Raw genomic sequence first — 25,697 nt, forward strand, 5'->3', positions numbered from 1 at the left:
CTTACAAACATTCTTGACGAGGACATAACGTCAATAATGCCAATCATCGAAGAACAACAAGGCTTTCAAAAAAATCGGTCCACTATTGATTATGCATAACAAGGCAATTAGTAGAAAAGTCTCTTGAATATAACACTCCTGCATATCCCTGTTTCATGGACTTAACGAAAGCCTTCCACAGAGTACAACTAAAGGATGTAATTAAGATATTGGAAAACTAAGAGGTACCCAAAAAATATATAAGACTTATAAAAGATCTGAACACTAATACAACAACGCAAATACGAACAAACCACACTCTAACACAGCATTTCGGAACAACGTCGGGCACCTGCCAAGGTGACAGCCTTAGCCCTCTACTATTTAATACTGCTATGGACCAACTGGTAGAGACCGTAAAAAACTTGGGACTAGGATACCGCATGGGAACCTACAAAATTAACATCTTATGCTATGCGGATGACGCCGTACTCATTGCAGAATCAGAAGACGACCTGCAAAGAATGTTACACGCCTTTAGCAAACTCGCAGAAAATTTAAATATGGAAATCTCAACAAGCAAGACAAAATGCATGACCATAGCTAAGGAACCTCTGTGCTGCAAGTTAACAATATACAACACCACTATAGACCAAATCATGTATTTCGAATACTTAGGATGCAAAATAACAAGCACAGGATTCCTTGAAGATGAAGTGAGGAGACAAGTGAACAAAGCAGCTACAGTATCAGTATCTTAAGCAACCAATTTGGAGAAACAAACACCTCAGTATACCATGCAAATCCAGAATCTACAAAGCATGTGTGCGACCAATTATGACATACGGGGCAGAAACAAGAGCAGAAACGTCGGTAACAAAGAGGATACTAGGAACAACAGAAATGAAAACGCTAAGAACTATAACGGGTTACACATTGAATGACAGACAAATAAATACCGACATAAGGGAAAAATACGAAACAGACGACATTGTTAGGTGGGTGAGAAAAAGAAGAAGAGAATGGAACCAGCATGTCAACAGAATGACCACAGATAGAATAGCAAAAATCGTACGTAACAACATCCCACACAGAAGAAGACCTGTTGAACGACCACTCTACTACATACAAGCTCTATGAACGTATAATTGAAGATAGACTAAGACAGGATGTAGACAACACATTAAATAACACACTGGCAGCAATTGGAATCAATAGATTAACGCAAGATTGGATAATCATGCCCATTATTGTTTCTTTCAGTCATGGACGAAATAGCTAAAGAAGTGAACAAAGACAGAAAGAAAACACACATAGGATACAAAAGATTGAGACCAATCTACATAAACGAACCAATTTATGCGGACGACCTACTAACTACAACACAAAAGGAGAGCCGCGAAACAGAATACAAAAGTGGAAAAATAAAATGAAGCAATACGACCTGCAGATAAACATACAAAAGACAGAAATAATGGAAATATAATACAAACCAGAAGAAATAGTTGGCATTTACAAGAATTGGAAAAAAGAGCGTTAACAGGCTAAAGTATCTAGGAACAATCATAAGAGCAGATGAAAGAAATGACGAAGAGGTAGCCAATAGGGTGAAAAAACTCACATATAGTGCTATACAAAATATTCTTCAACAAAAAACAGATAACAAAAACGAGAATCTACGAATCAGTACTATTAACATGCTGATCTATGGCTGCGAATCCTGAGTGCTAACCAACAAATTGAAGCAAAAAATAACAATATGTGAAATGAAGATACTGAGAGAAATAGAGTCGGTGAATAGACTCTCTAAAGTAAGAACCAACATAATTAGACGCACATTAAAGGTAATAAGTATAGCGCAAAAAATCGAACAACAATTGCGATGGCTTATACACATGGTGAAAATGAAGGAGAACAGAACGGTCTAGGTGATATGGGAAACTGAACCTAACAAGAAGAAACTGACTCAGAATGAAACACAATGGAGAAATAGCAAAAAAAGGGAATAAAGAGGACTGAACTGGAAATATAATATAGAAGTAAATGGAGAAGCAATATCAATTCTACAACTATGGTAGAAGAGGTTGCAAATAAGTAAGTGAGTAAGTACTACACGATGTCATTAGAAATATATTTAAGGCTCACATATTTTTCTATCCTTAGAGAGTAGAGTGAGCTTCTTTCTGAAACCTTATTGACCGCCTTTTATCAACCTTTTCCATGTGTTTGACAATATTCATATTATGCATCGTTATGGACAACAACATATCTCTTGAAATATTTTTTCATAATCGTCTTAAAAATGGAGTTGCACGTTCATCCTCAATAGTTTCTCTTGGGTAATATAGAACTCAAGCGTATGCCTAGAGCAGACACCCGTTTGTAAACCTCAGACAAAATAGAATAAATTATTTGTATTCCTTTATTCAATAATAAATGCGTCAAAGCGAATCACGAAAATGAACTCATTCAATTATTTTCACTTCCAAAATCTATACATTGTGAGCATAACGTAATTTTCTAATATGATAGATAATTCAAGCAATTAGAACTACAGTGCAGGTCAAAAGCTCAGGACCACCTTAATATATATTAATAAAATAATAATAATGAAACTCCAATAAAATATTGAGTGTTGAATTGAACTGTTAAATTATCCAATAAAACAAATCAAATCATTTGATCAAATGACCTATAACTATGACTGATTGTTGGGTCTACACAGTCTGGTATCATCCTTTCTTGGGCACTGCGTCGAATGAAAATTATTCGTCTTGAACCAAATAGCTCAAACTTGGATTCATTGATTTAAAGACCTTTTTTAGAATCCTTTTCAGTCCAATCTCATTGGGCAAGGGACCACTGCATCCACTTTTTTTCAATCGGTGACATCATCATACAACTTCGCATCTCTCTGTCGCACTCCGTTTTACTGTAGTTTAACTCGGGTTTTGTTTACTTAAACGCAGACTCCTGCTGCTAGGATAATAATAATAATAGCTTAAAATCCCTAATTGGGCTGCGCCACAAACATGAGAGATCATATTGTTGGGATGGATCAGTACCCATAGTCCATGTTTACACCTTTACTCTCATTTCCTACCTATTTTCTGTATATTCATGCCAGTTTTAAATTCCTACTTTGCTGAGCCCATTCTCCACTTCTTTTAACCATTTGGTCTGCCGCGTCATTTTCTACGGGATCCCATTGCGACATACTGAATGCTATAAATGTTGTTCGTTCCCTCCATATATACCCCAACGTCTTCGTTGTTGTACGTAAAACGTTTGTCAGTTATTTCTCGAATCGTTCTTATCCTATATTCTCCTCCACTCATTTTTATAGTCTCATTATTGTTCTGATTATCTTTCTTTTCGTTCCTCTCAATTTTTCTTCATCATTTCGTGTTAGTGTTATCGTTTCAGCTGAGTACATCATTACTGGTCTAATAATCGTTTTATATATTTTGATCTTTGCTCGTTTTGTGAGTAGTTAACTTCTCAGTAATTTCCTATTAGTATAAAAGGCTCTATTTATATTAATGATGTGGTAGTGAAAAACCAATAAATTGAACCGACGAAAGGACAATATTGATAGAAACTGAAAATTAAGTTTACAATTTTGTTAAGTATTTAAAAGCTACAATATACAATCTGTATAATTAAACAAAGCCTGAATTGTACACTTCTAGTCTGAGACAGTGACCATGAAAATAAATATATACATAATTATTAGTCATATAAAACAGTTGTATATAAAGTTGTATATAGAAGTGTATATAATCCTTGATATATAAATGTAATAGAATTAATATATATATATATATATATATATATATATATATATATAGTTGATTGTCGTGCTTAATATGCTTATATGTATTTAACTTGATCCTTAATTGTTCTTTAGTGTTAATTGTTCTGGTGATATAGAAGATGTCGCTCATTTTTCACCGTGTATTCTCGATTAGGATAAGTCTTTATTTACAATAACCACCGTAGTCAGCATAAGACATAAGCGTTATCCGTTAACCATATATCACTTGTTTTCCAAATCTCATTACTACACCTAACGGTATTTTTTTAAGTCCATTACATAAATGATTTCGCAATAGATGTGTTTTTTGCCGACCCCACTCATGACCTGAACGGAATAATATGGTCAGAAGTTGAATTTAGTTTCCTGGAATACCATGATACCTAAAATAGGGGAGTAAAAAATGATTCATTTTATGTATATGTTACCGGCAATGTGTATAATTCAGGTATTGTATACAATCCCTAGGTAATGTATACAATCCCTGAGGCGTCCAGGCAATGTATGAAATATCATGAATATCATTGTCCATTTCATACTTTACCTAGGTATTGTATACAATTCCTAGGGATTGTATAGAATACCTACTGGTTCACCGGTAATGTGTAAAATAAATAAATCTTAAGACTAAACTAATGTTAGGTAAGCTGGTTAATATCAATAAATCTTAACAGACTTACTTATCAAATAGCGGACAAATAAAACATGTTGTATTTACTTGAAATAAACTTTATTATCAACTTTAAAATCACAAAAAAATAACAGGAAACTTAAAATTCTTCTTGTTTGTAACATAACATTACAAGTATCTTTTGACATAATATAAGTAATTTTGTAATTGAACTTCACAAACAAAACAATTCTCTTTATAACAAAAAGTAGGTCTAATAGGCATTCACAATTTTAAGTAAAAGTAGGTTTTATTTATTCTTACACGACAAACTATTATGGCACTTTGAAGAGTACAGAGCCTTACTTTTGACACAGGAACACTTTTTAGAGTCACAGTTTTTTTTGCAGCTACATTTCACAAAGCCCTGTCCTGTCCCCGTAGATTGAAAAGTCGCAACTGTACGGAGTGTCGTTTCCAGATTGGGGACGTCTTCTTCTTGCAGTAATTTCTGATGGCAAACAGTGAACTGTTGTCTTGAATACAATGTCTTGACAACGCCTTGCTTTGTGCCTAGTTGATATAGATCGTCATCAGTTTTGTGTAATACTACAGCCAGTATATTGCGAGCATCACCATGACCTCTATCGACTTCTGGAACAGGAATGCGTACAGTGGTACCCAACGATACGGGAGGGAATTTTTTTCAGAAGTTTTAAGCATTTTCTGAGCTTGTACTATCAAATTCTCTTTGGCTCTGATGCGGTTTTCTATCGAAAAGGCGTTTTTTGCGCATAAAGGACAAGCAACTTTGGATCCAAAACCTTCTGCAATATTTTCTTCCGTTGCAGCACAAACAGTATGAATAGGCCTATTGCACATTCTGCACGAATGACCACCTGTTGTCTCCTCGGAACAAACACAGCATATAAGTGCACAACTCAATGACTCCTCTCGTACTGATACCAAATTCGGATCATGTAACGCTTGATCATTTACCTCACAAGGAAGATTTTCGACATTCGTAGGCTCAACAACATTCTTAGTATTTGGGATAGCCATGTGTTCATCATGCGCACTTTGGACATTTGAAGCTTCCTTACCGATGTTAAAACTATCGAGTGCAGTGTTTTGTTGATCTGGTGCCTGTAGAGGTTGAGTGTCAGCTGTTTCAGTTTCTGATGTCTCAGCCGCATCTATTACAGATTCTGAAGATGACTTCATCACTTTTTCTAAATCTTCTTCGCTCTCCAGGTTGTGAGTATCCTCAAAAGGCAAAGATATGCCAACTTTTATTTTCGACCCAAAAAGAGCTTCATAAGGTGTTCTTTTGATTCCTGAATGAAACGCACTATTCTTCATGAGTTGTACAAATCGCAGACCATCACTCCAACGTTCGCTATCGTTATCTTGCATCCAAGTTGTAAACATGTTTTCAATGTCCTGGTTAGCTCGTTCGACACTCCCTTGACTTTGGGAATGTCTAGGCTTGTCATGAACAATTTTTAAGTTCGGCCAGTATATTTTAAGATTACTGATCACTCGGTTTGCGAATTCTCGACCGTTGTCCGATTGTAAGATGGCTGGTGCACCAATCAGTGTAAAAATATCCAGTAAATTGTACGCTACTTCCACAGCGCGTTTTGTTTTCAGGGCTCTTAATATGACAAACTTTGTGAGATGATCCTGATAGACCATTATGAATTTATAATCCCGGTCTGGAATAGATTGATAGTCTATCAAATCTACTTGACAGCGAGAATTAAATTCTGTTGAAAGTATGGGCTTCACGACAATCCCTTTTTTATTCCTTTTTGTGTTTGCTGGCAGGGTTCGCAAAGTTGCAAAAATAGTTCAACATCGTGGCGAGTTATATTCTTATATCTTGAAGAAAGCTCCTTCAGCATTCTGTCTCGTCCTCCATGGCCGATACTTTGATGTGCGTCGTGAAGTATTTGAAATAATTCAGTATCAGCAACGTAGTATATAATATTGTTATTTGTAGTAGCATCCACAGGAAAAATCAACTTATCTTTCTGACCAACAGTTATAACATCATAATGCTTCAATAACCAGTAATCCCGAGAAGCCTTTTTTTCAGCCGTTTTTGCATTTTTTGTTTCTTCTATCAATTGTTCATAACGATTTTTTTCAATAAACGTGCGATTTTTTGTATTTGCTGCTTCTCTTTTTATTTGTAATTGTGAATAAAATCTTTCTTTCATCTCAGCTATTCGTTGTTCGGCCGCCATTTTTTAATAAATTAAATTACTTTCCTACCTGACGAAAATTAGCAAAAATAATAACTGTGACACAAATAGCTCAATACACGTGTTAACAGTATCATCGCACGTCGCGAAATGAAATGGAGAAATGCGGCTGTTTGCTTAAATAGTGTCGCGGTATCCTTTTTCTCAAGCGGCGGCGGCGGCTCCTTTGACCTGAAAGGCCGCCCGCTCGCGGTATCCTTTTTCTCAAGCGGCGGCTCCTTTGACCTGACCGGCCACCCGCCCGCCGCGCCCGCGCCGCCTCTTGTCAAAGGATTTAATTTTATTTACAAAGGCTACCGCGTGCGGCGTATACCCGAAAGTGAAATTGACAGTTTTATATCGAAGCGCCTCCGTAGTGAAAGATTGTGTTTGTGAACTGTTGTACTACGAATTGAATTTATCCTCAAAAAATCCGACATTTGATAAAATTCTGGATAAATTACACCTATGTACTTACCTCCGTAGCAACCTACAGACGCTCCAGCAGTAAGTCAAACTAAAAGAAAGTATTGATAAAAAAGGTAATTCCACATTTATGTGGAACATAAGTATACGTAATTCACGCAATTACAGAAGAAAATAAGTACCTAAATATTTTGTTTTGGATTCAGAGCGTGATAATGGCTCTCTTATTAAAAATGCGGGTGGTAGTAACTCTGACAGTTCGAGTGATGAAGAATTGTGGTGTAATTTTACTTTGAATTTACCTACTTTCACATATTTTTGATTAAAATTATCTTTGCACCTAGCTTGTGTGTCCAGATAATTTTTATTCGTATTTTGTTTTATTAAACACAATTGCGTTCGGGTGTACCGACATTATCTAAACGAACTTACTTTGATCGTGCCGCCTTGGCACCGTGCCGTCTCTTGTCAAAGGATTTAATTTTATTTGCAAAGGATACCCGCGTGCGGCGTACACTCGCGAGTGAACGGTCATGCTAAAACGATTCACTTCCATTAATGCTTGAAATGGCGCCTCTAGGAAGGGTGTTAGGGTTCTATGAAGCTTACCGTACTTATTTGTTTGTAATAACCACAATTGCGTTCGAGTGTTACATTACCTGCTGCAAGTTTGGCATTGTATAGAATACCTAGCTAAAGTGTAAAATAAATTCTATTTCATACTTTACCTACCCGTTTTAGGTATTCTATACATTGCCTAGGTATTGTATACAATACCGGATTATACACATTGCCGGTAACATATACACGAACTTATTACTTAGTTCTTACAGAGCCTTATGATAGTAAAATGGAATTGGAAATTTTTTAATATAACACATAATGAAAGTGTGATCAACACCAGTGCAGTAACCATACGGGGATAACCAATTAAACGAGAATTTATTAACAGTAATCTGAAAACCACTAGCTAGTAGCACTCAGGAAATAATAGGACAATATCAATGCGGCTTCACAAGGTGTAGGGTGACAACAGACGCAGTACATACAATAAAACAAATCATGGAAAAAACACATGAGCTCAAAATAGACATAGAGATGCTCTTCATCGATTTTGAGCAGAATTTTGACTCAATAGAAAGAAACCATTTATTGACAGCACTAAAACAACAAGGTATAGATGCGAAACTACGAAGATTAATCGAGATAACTATGCGCGAAACAATGGTCAGCATACTAACACCTATAGGAGAATCTGATGAGCTTGTGATTAACAAAGAGACTCGCTATCGTCAAAATTATTCAACCCAGAAACTTCAAATGACTCTACTGAGATATGAGGTTTTAGTCTATCAGAGATCATAGTCTACTTCCAAACAGACAGTATATTTGTATGTTTATTCTTGTCTCATTTTTAGCCAGATTTTGTTAATGATATTCATTTTGTATTTAAAATATGTTTTAAAAACAGAATTCGTTTGCATAAGTTTTTAAAAGCACCAGTATTATGAATTGTCGACTTCAAAGGAAGTATAAAAATGAATAATTTATCAGTTCACGTCAGTAACATGACTGTGACTGAATTCATTTGTATCTAATGAAAAAGTGATTGAATATAATTGCTCTTCATTTCAGTTGGATTAGTTAACATTATAATGGTTGTTTTAACGGAAATACAATCAACCATTGAGGATTTCTAGGTGATTTCTTTCCTACATATTATTTTATAAAATTATTAGTTTAAAAAGTGAATTTGTAATTAGAAAACTTCACATAATTTAGCTCAATTCAATCGTATCATACCTCTCTACTCGAAATTTCATTTCCTTCATATATTTTATTCTTCTGCGCTCAGCAAACAGATAACACATTTATTGACTTGCTTCTTCATCGGCCGTTATGCATCCACTCCTGGATATAGTCCTCTCCTAAAGTTTGTGTATTTTTTCGTTTGCATCCAGTATCAGTCTGCAACAATCTCAATATCATGAAGCCAGCATTTATTGAGTCTTTCTTCATTACATCTAGTCATTACATTTAATCGCCATGTTGTGATCAGGATGGTTCATCTTGTCTCGTCTTTAAGCATGATCTAGGTACCCACTACCACTTAACTTGAGCTATACACTTTATTATGTCTATGACTCCTGTTTTTCTTCTGATTTTTTCGCCTTTTCAGTCTCATTTTTCTTGTCACTAAATCCTCTTTTTTCATGTTACTGGGCATGGTCCTATCCTTTAGGATATAACGAACCCCACCAAATGCTGCCCAAGTTAAGCCAATTCTTCTGTCCACGTCGGCCCAATTTTATATTGTGACCCGGATAGACATACTCGTAGACATTTTCAATAATTATGATGATATTCTATGATAATATCTGTTGTTGTGTTAATAATAATCTTTGTTCACGTTCATCGTTAATCCAACGGTTCTGGCTGCCCTGTTAAGTTTGTCATTCCACAAAAATTACTCTATGAAGGCTAGATGTAAGATACCACTACGAAAAAATGCAAATTCACGAAAATTCAATTCTAGTGTCATAAGCATTAAGAGAAAACAGATATATTATTTGAACAATCACCGATAAAAGCATGATTAATTAATAATTTTTTATATATGTAATTTATCCCTTAACAAAGTTGTTCTCAGGTTTATTGCTGTATCACGTTTTTGAACTTGTTGACTAGACTATGAATAGTTTATTCACTTGTGATAGTAGGCTGATCAGGCGGTAGTTTTCTATTTTGGTAAGGTCCGCTGTTTTGAAAAATATTACAACTTCGGCGTTGTTTCAATCGTCTGGTATTTCTTCTTTTTTTAGATTCTTATCTAGACATGTTTGTATCGCTTGTTCTACTATTTCCCTCTCTATTTTGAATTCTATCCTCCGAACCTTCATTTAATATAATTTTTCTTTTGTTTCTATGTAGCTAGAGTTTGGCGTATATAGTGTCTTATGAATGTTTTCAATAATTGTCTCCACATCGTTTTTGTCAAATAAATTAATCCCTTGATTCATTTTAACAATATCTGTTCTCCCTTTTCTCAGCTTGGATTATGAAATTCACTTTGATATTGTCTTCTATTTACTCTTTTATTAGATTGGTCTTGTTAACTCTCATATCTTCTCGGATTTCCTTTTTAATGGCTTTATTCGGTGCTTTGTATTGTTAGGTGGTTAAATAAATTTTCTTTTCTTCTTAAGTTCGGTTGTACTATGACTAATTTTTGTATTTTTCTATTGAGAAGTTGAACTAATTGTTTCAATAGCTGTTTTGACGTCTGATCTTTTGTGTGAGCTTGTTCAATTCTATATATTCCAATGCTTCTATAGGCATAATCTTTTATTTAGCTCTGTGTGATATTTTTGTTTGGTGTTTCGCTCTTTGTTGGAGGCATTTCCAGTTTAGCAGTTTATTTTTCTCTAACCTGTCAATTATAATTATTTTGGCTCTGACAAGTCTATGATTACTTCCTATGTGAAAACGATTGAGAACGGTAACGTCTATGCAGTTATGTTTATTATTTGTTAAAATAACGTAATTTGGTTTTTTACAGAACCATTAGGGCTTATGCCAATGCTTTTGATATCGCCTACTAGCCTCAAGTATACTTTCGATTTCACCACTCCAATCACCAATTATTAGTATGCAGCACCATCTCCCGTCTTTGAGCGCTATCGCTATGTTTTCATAGGATTCCGCATCTTCCAATTTGCTTGTAGGTTTTTATGCCGGAATTATATGTAGTATGTATCTAGAGCAAATATTTTATGTAAAACGTATTTTATTACTTTGTTCGATATTTCTCCCAATTTTTTCACGATATGTTTGATGTGCTAGTTAGATTTTACAACAATGATAGTACCAAATTCCATTTGGACTGATGCAAAATGGTAAAAAACATCCTGTAGCACTTCCTTAATAAAAATTATTATATTTTTTTGTTTCATTCCCTCACGCCTATAGACTTCACTGATTTCTGCCTTGATATGATTGAAATAAATTTTCAAAATAAGTTCACTCCAATTTTTATATAAACCAGCGATAAATTGTTATTCATTCAAAATCTGTCCGCATCAGGCTAGTGAAAATCGTTATTACTAGATTCGCCGTAATTTACTGAAAAGTAAATAATATTGGGTTCCTGGAGGATGCGGTAAATCGGTAAATATATTTTCATTCGTTGTGCAATTTCTTAATCGTAAATTGGATGAGCTTCCTTTAAAGCAAAATCGTAGAATGTATTTTTATCAAGATGGTTTCTCGTTATATTCGACTATACTGATGGATATAACGACCTGTATGATTACATGCATTTCAATAAACACATAAATAACAACAGAAACTATGTGAGCGATAGTTTGTACATGGTGAGATAATTTGATAAATGGAGACTAAATAATTAAATATTTGAACCAATTTAGTAATTAATCCTAAAATTATCCTGAGTTATTGTTACATATGAGAAGAAGAACAAAAATAGTTGAGAGAAAAGTTATTTCCGATAATATGGTATTGCAATCTATATAAGTTTTCTGGTCCGGGACCCAGCAACAGAAATACACGACCAAGCTCTTCTTAAGCGATAACATTGGCAAGATTTTCTTAACACAGGCAAGTCCTTTATTTTTAAAATGGAAATATCCGTCCAATAATCAAAAAAATATTTAATAAGCCCTAAAACGTACCACTTTTCAATAGCTTAATTATCCCTGTTTACATTAGCAGATAGGTAATTTTATAAATGGGCAGTTAATATCGGTAAATTTCATAGCCGAAAAAATAAAATAATAAACATAAAAATAACATAAAAAATTCTGTTGAGTTTCATTGTAAGTGGGCTCCCACTGCTGGTCTTGGTGTTAGTTGTAGCATGTCATTGGTCCAGTGGATGAATGGGAAGAAAAAAGCATGCCTTTTGCAACTCCAATAGTATGGCAGGAACCTACTAACCATTTTGACGACTGCTATTTTTGTCTAACAAAGACTGAAGGTTATTTTGAGAACGGAAAGCACAATATAGTATCCAAATTTGCCGTCTGCTATACGACCTGTTCCCCATAACGAAGATTTACCTTTACCGATGGCGCCTTTAGATCCACAAAATATTGTTTTAAAAGATACTGAAGACAACGTATTATCAGGAAGCTCCGAAGAACAATGCACCGACCCTATTTTTACTCCAAGTACCAGTTTCGGCGAGCCACATTTAATTGTTCAAAGTAAGTTGAATGATTTAGCACGTGATTTGGGGTTATCAAAGCAACCGTCTGTACTTCTTGCTTCCCGTCTTAAGAAATGGAACTTGGTGGCCAAAGCGAAAAAAATTACCACCTTTAGAAAAAGAAACTACATTTCCTACATTCTACAGTACAGTAATTTTTAGTATAATATATTTAAAATGATAGAAAAAAATATTACGTTCTTCTGACTGGATGCTTTTTTTGAGTAATTCAAACGTATTTGTGTCCAAAAATTTATGGGTTCATTCGAACAACGCTACTCTTTCCTTACCTGTTTGCTTTTGAGGCGATAAAATCCATATATATGACTAACAAACTCTTTGTTGATGTTGATGCTTTGGACATTTTGATGAAACACTCAATAAATTTTCACGATGTCGCCATTATTGAAAAAGGACGTTTGTTTCTTTTTCTGAAAAAAGCTGGATTATAATCACATCCTGTGAATGCATGGAGTGCCGGAAGTTCTGCGCTCAAATCGGATACTACAGCTTCATATAGTTGCGAAACATTTATAAATTTTCGAATTTTCCCAACGCCAACTTCCATGCAAACGTGAATATTTTCTGAAAGATTTACCATGTTAGTAACTAAAGATAGGCCACTTTCTCCCAGATTAAAATTTGTAAACTGATTTTTAATAAACTGCTGTAATAAATAAAAAAAACAGCAGCTATCAGTAGTCGAGGGAAACCTGGTCAGCTGATGCATTTACATAGACAAGAGATGCTTCCGCTTAACTCCTACGTAATAGAATATATATATATATATATATATATATATATATATATATATATATATATATATATATATATATATATATATAAATTCACAGTTACATATGAATAATCAATAAAATATTTATTTGAGAGGAAATCACCGAATGTATACATTTTTTTCATGTTCGAGACACCAGCTTACGTATATAGTATAGTCAGCTGATTGTTTTTTATTTCAAGATATGTGGATGGTTACAATTTCACGAATTTTTAGCTGGGAGGAAATAACTCAATTTCTTTTTTCTTGTCGTGCGTGGGAGACTACTGCCGCCAATACCACCACTTATTCCACCCATAAAGCCACAACTGACTTTCACTAGGTTCATTACATAACTCTATAATGCATCCCACCAATTAACTCTCGAGAGGAAATAATTAACCAAATTTTCACGGACTATTCAGTTCGTTTTAGATAAAGGACTATTCCTTATCTCCTTTAAATTCACTCTTATAGCTTTTTGTGTATTCTCATTTTTTATATCATCTTCATCATCTTATTCAAAAATTTAGTTCCTAAGATAATTTTGTGTATTTCTGGCGTTATAAAGTCTATTTCTCGCATTATAGTGCTCTTTTGAAACAACTCCGCAACCTATGAACACATAAATTTGATCAAATTCACATTAATTTTGAATCTTAAAGAACTATACAAAATTAGTCACAAATTAGTCACTAATTAGTCACAAATATCTATTTTCATTTACTGACTTTTTTGTGAGAGAATTTTATATGATAAGATCACATGAACTGCTTTTTTGAAATTCACTGATAATAATTCGTAGTCTAGCCAAGTTTCAATTTCGGCAAAATGAATTCCAATTTTTAATAACAAATTATCCAGTTTCTTGAGTCCTTGAAGACGAAGATGATGATTCAACCCATTTAAAAGCATACTCCATCAAAAAAGTATCGCATTATGTTTAACATTGCGCAGAAAGTAGTATTAGTGGAATTTTATTATTGTTACACTACTAAAAACTAACAGAAAGAAAAAAACTAGGTAAGAGAAATATCTATTAGTTTTCTTGGTAATTTCAAAATTAAGATTGACTATGGAAGAGCGTGTGAACAGAAATTTTAATTTCACAATGAAGAAAATTGTTAGAATAATTGCTCTTATTGAAAACATGCGCAGTCAGAGCTGAGAGTAAGCTGCCAATATACTGGAACTAGAAAATCAAATCTCAGTTAAGGGTTGCTAGATATCACGAGATCGGATGATATCATAGAAGTCAAGTGCGTGGTCAGCCGTCGGCAACTAAACCTGCAGATAATAGATTTTTGAAACTGTAAGCTTAACGAAGAAGACATGTAACAGCAAGGCAGCTTCAACAAGGGTTCGCTGAAGCTTGAAATGTTACCATATTATATTCGCAGGACTTTGTGGGTTTGCTGAATAAAGATAAGTTTGTTTAAGTCGAGACAACATTATTTTCGATCAATTCTGAATATCTCCATTCAAGTTACCATCTATGACGGTAGGGAAGGGACTTATGACATGATTTCCAATCATTCCTGTCCAAACGTTTATTTTTCCAAAATATTGCGTATGCTCTTCTCTCATTTAGTAAGGATGGTGATAACATGACCGTAAAATATAAATGTGATGTTATCATAAAACAGAACATTTTCTAATTGGATTCCTTTGTTATCTAGCATTGCCATTATTTGCTCACAAAATACGTTTTCCTATAAAAATCGTCTTCCAAAAATTTTCTGAGCTGGTATCATTTTATAGGGATGCATTTTATTTTCGTATCTCATTCGAAAAATTGATGTGTGGATAACATTGAACTGTCCTAGGGCTGCCTTTCTATTTTGCTAATTGTTCCTTGGAATATAGGCGATATAGTTGTATCCGAATGTACGAATTTTTCTCACTTCTGTTTAATGAAGCATTTTTCTGATGAAGAAACGACAGTAGCACTGATACTGATTATTACTGTCATGCAGGCAGACAATAAGTTGCTAAGGCTTGAGTTTTAAACGTAAATAAACAATTTTTTCCAATTTGTATTTGAAAAAGGAACGCTAGAATAGTTTTGGCTTACTTACTCAATATTGACTGGAATTCAGCAAATTTTTGAAATAGAATAATTTTTTGTTTCTGATGTTAATTTGGGTAATAAATCTGAGAATAGTCAATATGTCTGAAATAGTTGAGGATAGGTATAAGACAAAGGGATGCATTTAAAATAAATATTTAGTGCACATGATACACTCTGTATAATTTTTTATGAATAAATGCGTATTTGAAAATACAAATAGGCGTGTACAACTGTTTCTAAAGCTATTTGAGTATTGGGGAATGAATTTGTATTGTCATTGGAAATAAGTAAACATACAAAATTCCAAGTTGATTGGTTAATGGGAGGTTAATTAAATATTGATTTCAACATTTGCACCATACAAACAGACAAACGGTGTGTGAGTTGAATGCAGTATAGTAAAAAAAATCTTGAAAACTTGAACGTTGATGCAAACATTTCAACCTAAACAAAAAGAAACTCTTTGGGTTCAAACAAATGGGATGAATAATGGAAGGTAGGCACGAAACGAAAATCATTGGATAGGAAAGAAGAGTTTGAGTGAAGAAGTAAGAATATGAATAAATATATAAAAAAGTATTAAATCGGGAATCAAATTGTGTATATATATATATATATATATATATATATATATATAAACATATTCCAGAAGATATGAAATGTTTCAGCTAAGAAAGATGTTTGTTGATTAGGATAGAAATTTTTATTCCGTTTCATACAAAAATGTCCATACATGTACAATAAAAATGAACAATGAAGTGTATTTCTGTAAGTATTATATTCTTACTTACACATTTATTCAGTCTTACTGATTAACATTGCACCACAATTAAAATTCGAAAAAAAAAAATAATGACCCTTTCCTATTTCATTAAAACGTTAATTCTGATATTGAGAAATTAATTAATGGGTATCCTATGTATATCCCATTTTTATAAATGAGAGAGAAATAAAATGACGTAGCATTTAGTAGACAGTGAATATTTTTTCAAAAGTTATACCTCCAGTATTTTTGTATAAAATAACATTGGTATAATTATAATGAATATATCGGGTATAGACTTAGACTAATTAACACCCGAAGATAAAAATTTAAAAGTCTAAATTTTATACAAGTTATCTAGCACACAGTGGTCATATTGATTATATAGGTATAAGAGCTTAAACTTTGATTTTTAAACAACCTTACGTTGATAAAGAATAATTTCAATAATAAAACTCATCAGTATAAGTAGAGCTCCTTCTTACAAATCCAAATCAGAATCGGAATGAAAATGAACTATTTCACAATATTCACAATGAGTGGTTCGATAATTTTAACAGTAACATTGTCCACTTTCCTTATTTTCTCTTCTTCTTTAATCGTCGGATCAACTGCCTTTTCCCAGTTTTCAGGATTCACATATATTACAATACGGGTAGATTAATTCAATGAACCACCTTTACGAAACTATTTAAACTGCCGATATGTTCTATCATCAATTTGTCCCTTTCCTTTTAGTGAATTCAATCCAGTGGATAAATTATTCGACTTCTACAAACAGTTTTATCTTACCAAACTTCATTTGGCGTATGTCGCTCATTGAAACACGATTCATATATTTCTTCTCCGGTTCATCACTTTTGTAATTGATTGAAAACAATTGAATATTGGGCCTCATCACTATATAGAAAAGTCTAAATTCGCATTTTCCGTAAAATTTCTGGGGAAGAAATTCTTGGACTTATAATAAAACAGAATTTATAACTTTGGTAAATAGGTAGATACTACTCGTAGATCTTATGATACGGTTATGTACACAGGGCTTAGATCAGTTTAAACTTTATTCTATTGTATAAGCTCAGGTACATTTATGAAAATTTTAGGAAATATTTGTTTTGAATTAGTAAGTAGGTTTTCTTACTCACTCGTACATAAAAATAGAATATAAAGAGTATAAATGCTTATGGTTAAAAAAATATTCCGTAATGTTCACGATTAGCTCTGCAAAATTATTTAAAAAACTCAGATCTTACCTCAACACAATACGGTTAAACGAAAATACTTAATTCCAAAGATTTCTAACAAGTTAATAACCTATTTTCAATCCACAATAAAAGAGAAGCTCATTCTACTGGAAAGTCTTATCTAAAGAATATAAAGAATGTACAGAATACAATAGAAGAAATTATGTACTATTGAACTATATGGACTTTTTGTGAAACAACAGTTTACCTATATATGAAAGGCCAATGGAACGGAAATAAATTGGGATACATACAAGTAAATCATAAAAAGCATCTGCGTGAAATTGAAAACGGAACAGGTATTTCAGAAATACATTTAGAAATGATTTATAGAGTCACATAAATTCCGACCCTATTGAACGGTTATTCGATAAAGAATATATCTACACAATTCCGTATAGTTATGAGCATTTTAATGAACAAAAAACTTCATAAATGTTGAAATGCTTGCAAAGTTAATGGGGTATAATTTTATATATACAATAAACGTATTGCCATATATTCAACTCTAAACTATTATTTCATACATAAATATATAAAAAAACTACAGGGCGAGTCATGAGTAACTTTACGTACTTCGAAGCAAATTGTTGCCTTTTTCGGAAGTGACATGCCGCCACCGTTCCATTGGAGCAACGGTCAATTCTGAATAGTATAACAGCATTTGTTTACCAGATGTGTTCAAAAAAATCAGACATCTAACACATCCGTTCAAACAAAAACGTTTTTGAACAGTCAAAATTCAAATTAATGGGTCATCCGCCATACAGTCCTTGTTTGGCACCCAATGATAGAGATTATTTTGAAAAAGCCATTATAAATATTTGTTTTTATTTGTCTGAAAACTTAACTAAGCAACTCTCGAATCAACTGTAAAGGAGCGCAGGAAGATAATATTACTGTCGCTGTTACTAGGAACTCTACAATAATCATTAGAAGTAAGTGGAGAACTCAATGTTACTCAATCAAAAATTCAATATGGTTCTGCGACTACATCCTGGAGATGGATTAACAATCATTGACCAACGCTGTACATGACACTATTTACAAATGAAGCCAAATTAACAAAAGACGGAATGAATAATTCCCTAATTCAGATGTGTGATAAGAAAAAAGTCCCCGTGCTATTTCAAAATGTTGTTTCCAGCTGAAGTTTCCGGTTACCGTGTGGATTGGTTTGTGAATTCGTTTCAGTGAATAAATTGAACAATTCAAGAGAAATATGGAAGTGTGGATCCTTGATAACGTTTCCCTTCCATAGTGGATTCAATAAGGGTCAGATACAACATTTATTATAAAATTTTTAGCTTTCATTTCCTCATTATTTTGCTGTTTAAATATTGATTAGTTTGAATTATATTTTTTTCAACTCTTTATTCTATCAACAAGTTCTGTTTTTATGAGTAAAGGAATTTATATTCGAAATTTATATATTTTATATTCACCCTTATAATAATTTATATAAATATAAACATCGACCAATCAATAGTATCTGGGCATTATATACGAATTTGATATATCTATTTATAAAATTGTGTTTCAGAGTTTTACTTCTTTGGTAAGTGAGTATTCATACCAGAACTTTGAAGACATGCCTCCTTCATGTCAAAATTGGAAAGGAGTAACACGTATTTCAAGACCTTCACACAAATCAGCCTTACATCGTTTTTAGTCAAGACGATGAAAAAAGTTGTCGATAACTACAAAGGAACAGAGACTCTGAAGTGGAAAATACTTTATCTTCGTCGATATGGACAATCGACTAGAAAAAATATTTGATGCGAGTAGAGTAGATGGGACAATCTCCAGATGAATATCACATTCACTAGTCACTAGAACACCAGAAATAGTATTAGAGCAAGACACCAGTTCTATCATCATAAATAGGGGAGGTCCACAAGGAAAGATGCATTCTCAGAAGAAGGGGGTGTTGATTGGTGAACTGCTCTGGAATAAACTTGAAAAGGATATAACCACTCAAGTTACGAAAGCCCTGATCGTGTGTAGAAACTTCGTAGAGATGAATTGGGTTGCAGTGCAAGGATCCTGCTGTGGATGTAAACTGCAATAGAGAAACCATTCATCAAATACGGGGCAGTGGTCAGGGGCACTTGAAAAACACGATAATTTATCTCTTCAAGGTACAGATACTGGTTTGCATATTTAAAACCAGTGCCACGCGATTATGCCCAACATCTGCAGTAGAAATGTAAATCTTCCACCTCTCCATACATTATTGGACAGAAAGGCAAAAATATCAATTAGAATGTTTGAAGAATGTGTTATCAGAAAAAACTGAAACCTTCCCCAAAAAATATTTCTCAGGATGAAATTCGGTTTAAGAGAAAATTCAATACCAAACTAAGTTATAGCAGCAAATGAGATCAGAAAGCAATACTAAAAATGAACGAAAATGTCCAACTAAAAAGCAGTTATCGTAAACAGGTTCTGAGGTTCGATGCCATAAAATCGAGGAATCGGCTACAGGACAATAAGGAAAACCCTAGAAAATAAGGTCGATGAGGAATAACCATTTACTGGAACAATCTACAGGAATAGAGATAGGTAAAAATACTCATGATAAACTATAACCAGGACTGATCTGTTGAATGTCTTAACCCAGGTAAGGAAAATCTACGAATAGCAACAGGAGACTATATGGATCATTGCCATGCCTCCATCAATGGAGACCTGAAGGCGCTAACTTTAACAGAGTTTGTATAGATTGTGCTACGTAGAGGACGAAACTTCCATCCACATTCTCTCGAAATGTGAGAAACTGCGGAGCTCCAAAGCGTACGAAACACAATATAAAGATCTTTATCATCTAGCGTCATCCCACGTTCTGAACTTCCTAAAGGGAATGGGATTAACATATCAGCTATAAACACAGAGTCTCCCCAATGCCACAGCAAATATGAGCTTAATAGGTCATTGGTATCACAGTGTACATGCACTCGACATAAAAACAACATTATATACGAATTTAATATCTATAAAATGGTAAAGTAATGAATAATTGAATCCACCTGCAGGCAATAAAAATATCATTTAATTTTATCATAAAACGTATCATAAATTAAACATGAAACATCGCTATATTAAATTTATTCTGAAAAATATGTGCCAAGTTTTTCAATTGCTTTTGAGTGTACATCGTAAACTGGTTTATAATATTCTTTACACGATTTTCTCCGTTTTTCTCTTCAGTAAACTCTTCTGGCTTTTTTGCGCTTGGTTTGTAAAATTGATATTTAATAGATACTTTCGTTTCAATTCAAGTCGTAACATTTCTCTCAATTTGAATATTTTCAAATAGTGTTCCAATCGCTGGCAGACACTTCACTTAATTGTCGCAATAATAATCTACGTTCATTTGTCTCGTAACGAAGAATGCCATCGACCACTTGAACAGCACAGTTATTTGAATATTTTACTAATAGGCTCATATCTATGGAGAAAAACGGTCGGAGTTTAATGTTTAATGTTGAATTGATGGTATTTTATTTCAAATAGTGTTGTCTGTGGTAGTGAATATTGTCTTTAGTTACAGTTATGATGACTTACCACTAGGCCTAAGTCGATTTAATATCGTTCTCACTCAACTAAATTTCACTCTCACGATTTTCCACTAAACAGAGGAATCATTATGATATTATAATATCATCGCAATTATTTTTTGATATGAAAATGAAAGATTCTTCACAGTCGAATATTTCTGATGTTCTCTGATAGGTATGTTGTTTTTGTTGTCAAGTTCAGGTATTATTCAATTAATTTTTAGATAGACAATATTTTTGTTGATCCTCTCTTATTTTAATTTTAATTAAAATATAATGTGTATAATTATATCAATCGATAGACCAGCTACTATATCAAAAACTCAAAACAGATTTTGTGTTTTTACTGTACACAAAGTTTTCATCCTCAGTTGTCATACACACACACAGATATACAAAAAGTTATATCAATATTTAGAAATAGAATTATAGGTATATTTCACGGAAATTGCTGAGGTTTCTGATATCATTATTTGTTTGTATGTAAATAGGTTCTATAAATTCACTGCTCCAGGGATTTCTCATTTTTATAATCAAATGTATATTTGATCGTTTGTTTATAGATTTTTTGGAATCGATGACTTCTTAATATTTTTTCTAAATATTTATGTGTCTTTTCTATACCAACAGTATCAAAATTGTTATAAAGAACTTCACCTATAATATTACTCCTTTTTTGTGCCTCAGATTTCAGTTTCGAGAAATATTTTGGTAAGGTTAGAAATATTTTGATAATGATAATCTTTAATTACGTATCCGATTCTCATTCGGGTAGCCGACGAGTGCTCACGCATATTGTTCTATCTGGATAAATATTGTTATCTTCGTGCTAATTTCATATTAACGTTTTTATTCCACTGAAATCTATTAAAAACCAAATATCAACATGTGATCATTAAAATTCAATTTGCGACCGTTTATTTACTTTATTTTGTGGAACTATTGACTGCAAATAAAACAAGAAATCCACCAGTGTCGTAGGAGTGCAAAAGGTAACTGTTATTTTCCTACTATTTATTCCACAGGGTCCTTCTCGGACGCCTATTCCTTTCTGAACCTGAAACTTGTAGCTTTGGTATCCAGAGCTACTAGCAAAATGACTACATTGAATAAAATAACCCAATCATCTTTATCTTATCAAAACTCATCTCATGGTCCAAAATCATATGTTGATGCAACGTTAACAAAGCCTCCTCCCCTTACTTTTCCTAAACGCGAGCAAGCAATTATTATGCATTCTATCCCCAACACCGTTTTATTCGAATACATAAAATCTATAGGAGATATCGTTTCCCCAAAAAACATTACATTCGCATCAAGAATTTCTAACAACCGTATTTGCATATATCTCTCCACAACAGCAATTTTAGATGATCTTCTCAAAAGTCACCAGAACATTTGCATCAACTCTACAATAATTCCTATTCGAAGACTAATTTCACCAGCTAAACGCATTTTAATATCGAATGTATCCCCTACTATCCCACACTCTGTTATCGAAAATGCTCTCAAGGACATCGGACTGCAAATAGCTTCTCCTGTTTCATTTGTGAAATGTGGCGCGCAAGGAGATGAATACGCTCATATCATGAGTTTCCGTAGAATTACTTACGTCATCCCTGAAAATGATAACTTTAGCATAGAAACCTCGATTCTGATTACTCACGATGGTACCCCGTATCGTATATTTGTCTCTACTGATAAATTGGTGTGTTTTCTCTGTAAACAGAGTGGACATACTGCTGACTCTTGCACAAATCCCACACCGTCTGAACCTCAAAATGACATATCCTGCCACTCTCCTTCACTACCACAATTACCAGCTTCTACTTCACTCAGCGGTACCTCCTCTTCCCCCCTGTTACCTTCTGAACCTCTTTCGAATAATTTATCAATATCTAATCAAACTAATGCTGAATCACCATCTAACCCTACACTTCCTCACTCATCTCATGGCCAAAAAAGAGCTATATCCTCTGACAATAATGTTGACACCCCCAGTCAGCTATCCCCCACAGAATCTCCATTACCAACAGACAACCAAATGCCCCCCCCCCATCATATAAAACATCACACAACACAACTAAGCCTTGTAAGAAAAAAACTAAAACGCTAGTCACCGAAAATCCTAAACTCACTCTCAATTCTCAAATCTCTATTCAGAACCTTTATAAGAACAATCCGTCCAATCTCACGCTCTCTGAAATCCAGTTCACGGCATTTTTAGAAAACTCGTACGGTAGTTCTGATCCTCTCAACGATGCTTTAGAATTTACTCCTAATATCCAAGGACTGTTAAATGATTTATCACTTCTTTATGCTGAAACAAAAGAGCGATCTCTGAAAAACCGTCTCACTCGACTCCAGAAAAAACTTAAGAGACAACTTAATCCTGAGGATCTATCTGATAACAAAAGCGTTTCTACGGATAATCAAACAGATGATGAATACCCTAAACTATTAACTCCCTAAGTCCCCATTCAAAATTATTCAATGGAATTGTGATGGGTTTTTTCCTCGCCTGGAAAGAATCCAACAATTAATATCAGATATGCGCCCTGAAATCTTGTGTTTACAAGAAACCAACTCTAAAATAGATAAACTCCCTAAATTAAAACCTCTATTTTCATTTCTAGTGAACTATTTTCCTCCCCTCTCCAAATCGCTACAGATCTTGAGGCTATTGCAGTTTCCACCTGGTGCCCAAATAATCTTACTATTTGCCACTTATATATTCCTCCTAATTATCCTTTAAAAGAAATAGAACTTTTCAACCTAATCTCTCAACTCCCCCAACCATACATTCTTGTAGGTGACTTTAACGCCCATAATACAATGTGGGGATCCAATATTACCATGGGAAAGGGAAAAACTATCGAAAACGTGATCAATTGTACTGGCTCATGCTTGCTAAATACTGGATAAAATACACACTTGAATTTCTCATCTGGCACCTTCTCATGTATTGATCTTAGCTTTAGTGACCCCAAACTTGCCCCTTCACTAAATTGGCATACCGCTAATGATCTATATGATAGCAATCATTATCCTATTATCATATCCTCCAGTATCCCTAACTAAAATGATACTTTATCCAGAAGGTATTGGCGCTTAAACTCTGCCGACTGGACTAGTTATAAGTCTCAAACGAAGTCCAACCTATCGGAATTATCTCTCACAGATGATATAAACAATAACATATTGAGGATTACAGATGCTATACTTTCAGCTGCTAATCAGCACATTGGTAAAAGTAATATCTGTCCTAAACAAAAAACTGTCCCTTGGTGGAACTCCAGCTGTGAAAGTGCTATAAAACAACAAAAAATAGCACTTAATTTTAATCGTAGTCATAAAACACAAGAGAACCTTATCAATCTGAAGAGAACCAGAGCCAAGGCTAGATATATTATAAAGCAAAGTAAAAAATGTTCCTGGAGAAACTATGTGTCTTCCATAAATGTTAATACAAGTACCACCCAACTTTGGAATAAAATTAGAAAAATTCAAGGTAACTATTCCAATTTAAAAATTCCGACTCTCTTATATAACAATAAAATAGTGAGTGAAAATGAAGAAATCAGCAACATTCTGGCCAAAACCTTTGAATCAAAATTTAAATGTAAAGTTAACTTCACACCACCCTCTATAGACAAAACTACCTACCCATGCTCTACGACTATAACGCAAGATATCACCTCTCTTAACTGCGCATTCTCCTTCTTAGAGCTTACCTCAGCCCTCAGTAGCTGCAAAAATACTGCCTCCGGTCCCGATGACATCCCGTACATATTTCTTAAAAACTCTTCTTAAAAAAGCCTGAACAAAATGTTACCTCCCCGAACTCTTTCCGGCCCATATCACTTACCTGTACCATGTGCAAATTATTAGAAAAGATGGTTAATAAGTGGCTTCTATGGTTTCTCGATAAACATAATTTATTCTCAAAAGAACAGTCGGGATTCCGAAAACATAGATCGACCTAAGACAATCTGGTTCTTCTCCAATCCCATATTTCTGTTGCCCTTAATAAAAAACAAGAGGTCATTGCAGCTATATTTGATATCGACGGTGCTTTTGATTCTGTCAGTAGACAGTCAATTCTAAATAAACTAACTTCACTAAATATCTCCGGACATATATTTCATTTTATTCGGAATTTCTTAACTTCAAGGACATTCAAAGTCTTTGCTAGTGGAATTTTCTCGTCAACCTGTGCCCAGACTGATGGTGTTCCCCAAGGATCGGTTATAAGCCCCACTTTATTCAATCTAGCAATAAACGATATTTGCTCTGATCTCCTGCCTCCCATCAAGTATGCTTTATATGCAGACGACTTGGTTATTTACTGTCATGGCACATCTACTCCTACTACAAGTAATCTAATTCAGTCAGCAGTAAACACCCTAAGTAAAAATATAATTCACTTAGGATTAACTTTTTCACAAACAAAATCCAGAATTATTAAATTTAGTAGACGACCATCTACATTATCTCCTACTATCCTCATTAACAATGACCGCCTTCCTGTTGTTGATCTCTGTAAAATACTTAGTCTAACATTCGACTCTCGGCTCACCTGGAAACAACATATTCGAGAAATCAAAGGCGAATGCGGCAAAAGATTAAACCTTATTGAAATCCTTTCGCATTGCCACTGGGGAGCAGACGAAAACTCCCTTATCAAAATTTATAGGGCCATCATTCGCTCGAAATTAGATTATGGCTGTCACATATATATCTCGGCCACAAAATCTGATCTCGATCTCCTGAACTCGGTGCATAATACAGCTTTACGCCTCTGTTTAGGTGCTTTTCGATCTAGTCCTGCAGAAAGCATTTACTGCGAAGCTAATGAGCCCCCTCTTTGGATCAGACGGCAGCAAATTCTGGTTTCTTACGCAGCCTCCGTATCGTCTAACCCCCTCAATCCTGTCTACTCGCTTTTCACATCAAATTCTAACACGTTACACAAC

At 34.0% G+C, this 25,697-nt stretch overlaps 1 protein-coding gene across 1 annotated transcript; it reads left to right on the forward strand.

Moving 5' to 3' along the window:
- Positions 1-374: 374 nt before the first annotated feature.
- On the forward strand, positions 375-740 carry LOC130443087 (uncharacterized). The gene has a single exon (XM_056777549.1). The coding sequence runs from the start codon at positions 375-377 to the stop codon at positions 738-740; it is 366 nt and encodes a 121-aa protein (XP_056633527.1).
- The last annotated feature ends 24,957 nt before the right edge of the window (positions 741-25,697 follow it).

This window comes from Diorhabda sublineata, chromosome 4 (genome assembly GCF_026230105.1).
Source record: "Diorhabda sublineata isolate icDioSubl1.1 chromosome 4, icDioSubl1.1, whole genome shotgun sequence".
Lineage (NCBI taxonomy): Eukaryota > Metazoa > Arthropoda > Insecta > Coleoptera > Chrysomelidae > Diorhabda > Diorhabda sublineata.

Coding starts and splice junctions, on each gene's coding strand:
- LOC130443087 (XM_056777549.1), top strand. CDS start 375: ATGGACCAACTGGTAGAGACCGTAAAAAACTTGGGACTAGGATACCGC.